The 7,567-nt window shown below is 32.9% G+C and overlaps 2 protein-coding genes across 2 annotated transcripts; one reads left to right on the top strand and one right to left on the bottom strand.

Moving 5' to 3' along the window:
• Positions 3,377–4,252, bottom strand: LOC107633233 (pentatricopeptide repeat-containing protein At3g26782, mitochondrial-like). The gene has a single exon (XM_021117327.1). The coding sequence runs from the start codon at positions 4,250–4,252 to the stop codon at positions 3,377–3,379; it is 876 nt and encodes a 291-aa protein (XP_020972986.1).
• LOC107633234 (DEAD-box ATP-dependent RNA helicase 52C-like) lies at positions 6,189–6,688 on the top strand. The gene is made up of 2 exons (XM_016336876.2): positions 6,189–6,354; positions 6,507–6,688. The coding sequence occupies exons 1-2, from the start codon at positions 6,244–6,246 to the stop codon at positions 6,651–6,653; spliced, it is 258 nt and encodes an 85-aa protein (XP_016192362.1). The 5' UTR covers positions 6,189–6,243; the 3' UTR covers positions 6,654–6,688.

Below are 7,567 nucleotides of genomic sequence, written 5' to 3'. Positions count from 1 at the left end.
ACTCTTAAAAAAAATATAATATTTTTTACATAACACAAAAATATTTAATAACGAGCCAACATATAATAAGACACCCAATTCAAGATATACATGCACAATAATAATTAATCTTAATAATATCTACTCACAATATCCTTCTGATTTAAGCTTCGAATTTTTTGCAGATATACTAGTATACCACCCATTTTGTTGGTGATCGATAACCTTAAGGACTAAGCGTGTCATCGTCTTGAATATCGTTTGCCGAGTTGGAACCCAACTATGGTACCAGGTAGCACCTTCAGAAACATTATTATCATCAATCTTATTGTTTCGGTAAGAATAATAATAATAATAATGTATATCTTGTGAATCGGCTATGGATGGCCAGGTTCCATCAATGTTATTAGATTTCAAAGCAGGTGTTTGGAGTAACGAACAATAATGCCACATTATATTATATATTTTTACTACTTTTTCAACGAGATAATTCTCAAATGATTGATCCTATCATTAGTACCATTAATCATTGTCTGTAAACTCTATTCTATATTTGTATGTTATAAAATTATTTATTCTAAAAATTAGACTGTTAAATTAGAACAAGTACCTATATGTAAGTGTAAAATTCGATCGTTTTGAATATTGAGTGTGGTCATCTATGGAGCATTAGTTACTAAAACCACTTATATTTAAAAGAAAAAATAAAAAAAATATTAAAAAAAGTGCTGGAATTAGATACGCAAGCATTAGTTATATCTATATATTCGTGTGCGCTAACTTTGATTTTGATGTTTTAAACTTAATAATCCAAGGCATATTATACAATTGAATAGTTGCAAAAGAAAGGATATGGAAGTTAATAATCTTGAAAGCGTAAAAATGCATGGTTGCACACGTTGTTGGTTATGACTTTGCCGGTCATTTAAGATAGTATTAATTGAGGCCACAGAGATTTAGAGATATGATTGTACGTGTCCCAGTTTCTGAACAAGGAGGAAAACGAAGATGGTTGAAAAGAGTGCCACCGATTCCTCATATTATCAAGTGTGCCATACAACTTCATAAGATCTTTTGCTAATGATATAGTGTAGAAGAAACTAGAACTTTTTAAACCATATATAGCACTAGAAAATATTTACAACAAATTTAATTTGCAAGATAGCATTTAATTAACGAGCTTAAAAAAGGGCATCAAGCCCCGTTTAATATAAAAAATTAGGTTTTTTAAAAAAATTAGCTAACATAGTCTTTAGGCTTCAGGTTGCATCTGTTTCATATCCATATTTATAGGGGACATGAACACAGTTTCGCTCTTCCTTCCTTCCTTCATTCACTTCTCCCTCATCCTCTTCGCATCACCTCATACCTTCATCTTCTTCTCTTTGCGTCCTCTTCTGTGTCGTCATCATCATCGTCATTATTATCGCGATTTTTCCTCATCTCTTTCATTTTTTAGTTTTACGTTCTCAGATTTGTGAGTTTGCACCAATTTACCTGTCATTTGCTGTTTTTTTAAGACATAGAAAAAAATTATTTATTTTTTTAATTTAAATTATTTAACTGATGTTTTAATTAGAGTTCGTGATTTTAATTATTTGAGTCGTTGAGGACAAAAAATCAGTAATCAAAATAGTGGTGGTGGTAGAAATCAGTAGTGATGGTAGTAGTAGTAGTGATGAAGTAATTTTACTTTGGGATAAATTTTGACTTTTGAGTTAGTAGGTAAATATATTTTGTGCATTATTACAAAATATGGTCTAAAATTTGTGTATTTTTATGTCTATATGTCTTTGCGTTTTTGTCCGTTACTTTATGTCTATTGTTACTAAACGCAGTCTACAGACACATGTTAATTAAAATTACTAATCTAAGAAATTTATTATAGAAAATTGTGCAAAATTTTATTTTTAATAATGTAATTATTGTGTATCTATTAAGACAAAATATTTAAACTATATTTAGAAGAGAGATTGAAACTGAGAGATAAAGACTGGATTAAGTTTCTATTATATATAAAATGTACATGACTAAATTATATCTAAACACTACAAGAAAAAGTGTATTTTTCGACGATAAAAATCGACGGTTATCTCTCCCGTCGATATTTTTCGACGGCTTGCTGTCGATATTATTAAAACAAATAATTAAAAATAAAATATTAAAATCGACAGCAAAGTCGTCGATTTGTGGGCAGAAAATACTTTTATTTTAAAATCGACGAACGTAGCGTCTATTTTATTATTTAAAATATCGACACATTTTGTCGTCGATAAATTTAAACGGTATTAATCGCTTCTTAAAATTAAATAAATGGCACAGATTTAATGTATAAAATCGACGGCCAAGACGTCATTTTTTTTTCAAATTAAAATCGACGGATATGCTGTCGATTTTTATCAATAAAATAAAATTTTTCCCACTCACTCCCTGCGTTTCCTTCATTTCCCCAAATTCACCATTTCAATTTTCACTAACCCTTATTTTCCCCTACTCACTCCTCGCATACTTCAACCTTCCTTCGCCGCGCCGCCGTCGCATCAGGATGATCTCTCCCTCCTCCTCCGCCTCTCCTCCGATGATCTCCACAAAGAATCAGGTTTTCCTTCTCTCTCTCTATCAATTTCAAATCTTAAATTCACTTCAACTTTTTCTCTGTCTCGCATTTTGGAATTTGTAAACAGAGGAGTTTCGGACATTGATTCCTAAAGGCTTTGAAGTAATTGGAGCGCTTGCTTACGGAGCCGGCGTCAACGCTCAAGCGGCAGTTCATGCTGCTCGCAGACTGAGGAAGCTTCTATATGGTGAAGACGAAGGGGATAATCGACCGGTGATTGGAACAGTCGCCACCGGTTCTGGCGAGCTGAAATTTTTCGTGTCGGAGAGTGGAAAATCGAATAGCCTTGAAGAGGTTGATTCAGTTGTTGAAGAAGAACATTCGGAGAAATGTGTGGGAGAATGGTTGCTTGATTCGTTGTGAGCTTCCGATCAAGTTGCCAGTATATTATCCTCTCAAGAATACGAGTGGTTAGTTTTTTCAATTTTTTGTTTCTTCTAATCTCTAAGTGTTCGTTTGGATTGGTGTTAATTTTTCTTTGCATGTTCTGCTGGGGTTGTATTTTGAAATTAACTTCAATCAATTCATTGTTTTTGCATTGCCATGTTAAATTATGAAGCAATCTAGGAATTGAAAATTGGGGTTTGTGAGCTAGTAGCGTTAATTGATAATACTTTGATGATGGAAGTTATAGAGCACAGGACTTATGAGATGCTATCACATGGGAGACAGAAATAAAGCAAGGTATGTTCTGTAATCTGGCATAGATAGGATATTTCTTTTAACATTTACCTGTCTCTTTTAGAAAATACCATCACAAGGCTATTTTGTCTGCTGTTGTTAAGTTTCATAAAAGAATTTACATATTCTATTTTGTCTGCTGTTGTTAAGTTTCATAGAAAAATTTACATATTCTATCTCCAGACTTTTTCTGTTTATTGTTATGATCTTATCATGCATTTCTGTTATGTGAAATATTTTGCTCTCTGCAGTTGAAGTTAGGAGATCCTTCAAAATCCAAAGCTGAATTCCAGGACCTGTGCTAATCAAACCATAAGCCATTATAAGTTTTTCACTGTGATAATTTACTGCACTCTCTTTTTCCTCCATATATATGTTCTTCAGAACAACAGATATATTTGGAGTGTATCCAGCATGTTCTAGCTTTTCTCTCATCTCAGCAATCATTTCATAAATCTTTGGTGTTTCTGGGTGTTCTCTATCTCCCGTTACAAATTCATGAATCGTTCCATGCACTTCAATGGAGCTGAAATCTGGTTCTTTATGAATCCCTGCATCCTTCATAGCTCTTCTTATATCAGCAACATTTTTCCATCTGTTTGATGCAGCATAGATGTTTGACATTAGGAGATTGTATCCATATTTTTCGAATTCTAATGATAGAAACTGTTTTGCAGCCCATTCAGCAAGGTTCACATTTTTGTGAACTTTGCAAGCAGCAAGAAAAGATCCCAATATGGCCGAGTTTGGCCTCATAGGCATGTCCTTAATTAGTTCTTGAGCTTCTTCGAGTGATCCTGCTCGACCGAGAAGGTCTACCATACAGCCATCGTGTTCAATCTTTGGGACCAAACTGAATTCATTAACCATTCTGCAAAACAGCCTCTTCCCTTCTTGAACCAATCTGGTATGGCTACAAGCATGAAGAACTGCAATGCATGTTATGTCATTAGGGATAACTCCTAGTGCTTCCATTTCAGCAAAGAACTAGTACTAGAAGTAGCAGTATTATAATTGTGCAATGCCACCACTTTATATCTTTTTTCCTTATTATTAGCTTCATAAACATTAATTAAGATAAACTCACCAGATATATTAGCCATGGTAACACACTTCAAAACCATCGCTGATGGATCCTTTACTCTTATATCTTAGTTCTTATTATAATAATTAACACCATATAAATGCTTGCAGCTTCCTTCGTTTTAGGTTAGTTACTTTTACTGATGTCATAATATATATCGTCTTTCTAATAAAATTATTAGATACTTTATACATGAGAAATTAATTAAATTACAGCGGTGGAGGTATTGGAGAACCTAGTATATATTGCAAATGCAAGCAATCTTGTTATGTACGTGTCCAAGTTCATGCACTTTTTGCCATCCAGCTCTGCCAACATTATCACAAACTTCATTTGTATATGCTTATGTTCTTAAATTATCAGACAAAGAACGTGAAGCGAAGCTCCATGTTGAAGCTGAGGCAAGCTGCATGGCTGTTTCACCACTCTGGTCTTGATGCTTCTGCATTGCTTTTCGCTGATGAGGTTACCTTTTGACTTTATCTTTTGAACAAGAAAATAAACATGCATTGACAGACTACTTTCACTATAAGTGAAGCAGAATATGACAAGTAGGAATTGTAGTTTTGCAAAAGTTTCAATGATCTATAGCTTTAATTTTGAATATAATCATATGCATAACAGTAAGTCGGATGGGTTTTGACAATTGAATTTTGATTACTTTGCTGATATAGTAAGGAAGGTAGCTGAACCTTGTTTGCAGGTGGACATGGAAAATCTTTTGGTGACTGGCCAAGTGACTGTCCTCGTGGTTGGAGAAGATATCCTAACCACTACCGGCGAGGTAGCAATAAATACTTCATCAATTAGAAAAAAACTAGATTCAATAATAATAAACAATTGTTATTACAGTATAATGCAAGGATGGTTTCAATTTTATTTTTAATTGATTCGTTCATTTTCTGCCTTGTATTGTTATTGATCTAGGTTGGATCTCAGTGCACCATTCTCACGGATAATTATTGTGAAGATGCCTATGATCTGCTTCAAAACTCTGTACTAAAGAAACTATTGGTATAAAATTTAATGTTTCTCAAATATTATAAAAGATAAAATAGATTTTTTGTTCTATAGTGTTTGTGATTTTCCTCAAAACTATTTTTTAACATTTAATTTTATTCAATTTTGTGAATAATATTTTCGATTTGTGTCAAAATTATGGCTAGACATTTTTAATTTTGTTCCTAATATTTTAGATGGACTTCTGGGAATAATTTGGTTTTATTAAATGTGTATATGCTTATGTTCTTAATTATTAGTCTATTAATTCATTTGTATATAGGGCAGAATAATGTGCAGCTTATTCCTATAACATAATAATCTGTGTAAACTTTCTTGACATGTGAGAATTTGATAGTTGACTCATTAAACTCATCTCTCTCATTCCCATCATCTTCAGACTCATCAGAATTTGTAGGTTTAGAATTTGAATTACATACAAGAAATCCAAGAAGAAAGCCACTTAGCCAAGTCATAGATCCCATAGTACTCTTAACTTTAGGGAGTATTGCTTTTGGTTTAGGTACCAAAAGCCTCATGTTCATACTTTGGCATGCCAATGAAATCACATAATGATTATGTTTCCCCATGATAGTGGAACTAGACAATATTGTTGTGGAAATAGACTGAGCAGTAACATGATTTATCTGTGATTTCTCAGGAGACAAGTTGAAGGAACATGAATTTGATGTTCCTATTTCTTGAGGCCTAACTCCACAGATGCTGCTACTCATAAAAATTTGATGAGCATGGCCTTTGAGCATAACATCATTTATTGAGTATAAGCTCATTGATGAAGAGCAAACACTCATCTCTTATTGCCATTGAGTTGAGCTTTGTTTTGGACATATTTAAATTTGGTGCAGTTTTGCAGTGAAAATATATGGGAAATGTTGTGATTTGGTTTCAGATACATGAAGAGGCTAGGAAGTTTGCATATCAAACAGGGGTTAAGGTGGTTGTTGCTTATGGCGGAGCTCCAATAAACCATCAGGTTTCTTTTCAATTGTTGATCTTTTTTTGGTTCTCTGTTCTTTTTTACCTAGGATTAATTATGCTACTATTGATGCTATTTTTGATAGATGCTTCAATTTTTGTCGTAGATATATATATATATATCTCACTAATAAGTTATGAATTTTTCAGCTACGAGATCTTGAGAAGGAGGTGGACATTCTCGTCGCAAATCCTGGAAGACTGGTAGATTTGCTGGAGAGAGCTAGAGTTTCACTTCAGATGATCAGATATCTTGCACTAGATGAGGCAGATAGGATGCTGGATATGGGTTTTTGAGCCACAAATAAGGAAGATTGTTGAACAAATGGATATGCCCCCTCCAGGTGTAAGACAAATTACCTTTTATCTGTGTTAGCAAGATATGCTTCAATGTGGTGAAGTATAGAGAGAGAGAGAGAGAAATAGAGAGAGAGAGAGATCAGTTTGAACATATCTGAATTATTGTTGTAATTTATGGTTGACATGCAGAGACTAGTCTCCGATTCCTGTCAAGATACATTTTTCTCGCTGTTATGAGCAAATAGATTTGTTTTTATATTTAAAAATTTATTTGTCTTGTTATCTAATATTTTATATAAATTTTATTTCTATTTTTAAAAGTTTATTTGCATTGATTGTTTACTATTTTTCAAATAAAAAAATAATAAAAAAATATAGCTAATAAAATCGACGGTAACGTTGTCGCTTTTTAAATTTAAAATAGACAAAAAAAAAAAAACAAAATATAGACAAAGAATTTGTCGGTATCTAAATAATTAAATCGACGGCAGTTGTGTCGATTTTATTGAATCAAATATCGACAGAAATGGCGTCGATTTTATATAATAATATCGACGACAATGTTGTCGATTTTATTGAATCAAATATCGACAAAAAAGGCGTCGATATTATTATATAAAATCGACGGCAACGTTGTCGATTTTAGTAAGAAGGTAAAGTTATCAAACTCATATTATAGACGAAAATGGTGTCGATTTTATTAAATTATTATCGACGGCTAGGCAAGCCGTCGATTTTATTCGAATTTTGAAAAATCGACAAACTTAATAGCGACAACCACCACCGTCCATTTTGCCGTCGATTTTTAATATTATCGACGGCTTAGCCGTCGATTTTTCCGTCGATTTTAACGATGTTTCTTGTAGTAAAATATCCTATTTGATTTAAAATAAATATAATGATTGAAATAA

The sequence above is a fragment of the Arachis ipaensis genome, chromosome B03, assembly GCF_000816755.2.
Source record: "Arachis ipaensis cultivar K30076 chromosome B03, Araip1.1, whole genome shotgun sequence".
NCBI lineage: Eukaryota > Viridiplantae > Streptophyta > Magnoliopsida > Fabales > Fabaceae > Arachis > Arachis ipaensis.
The sequence above is the reverse complement of the archived record's forward strand: the minus strand, read 5'-3'. Positions and strand labels throughout refer to the sequence as shown.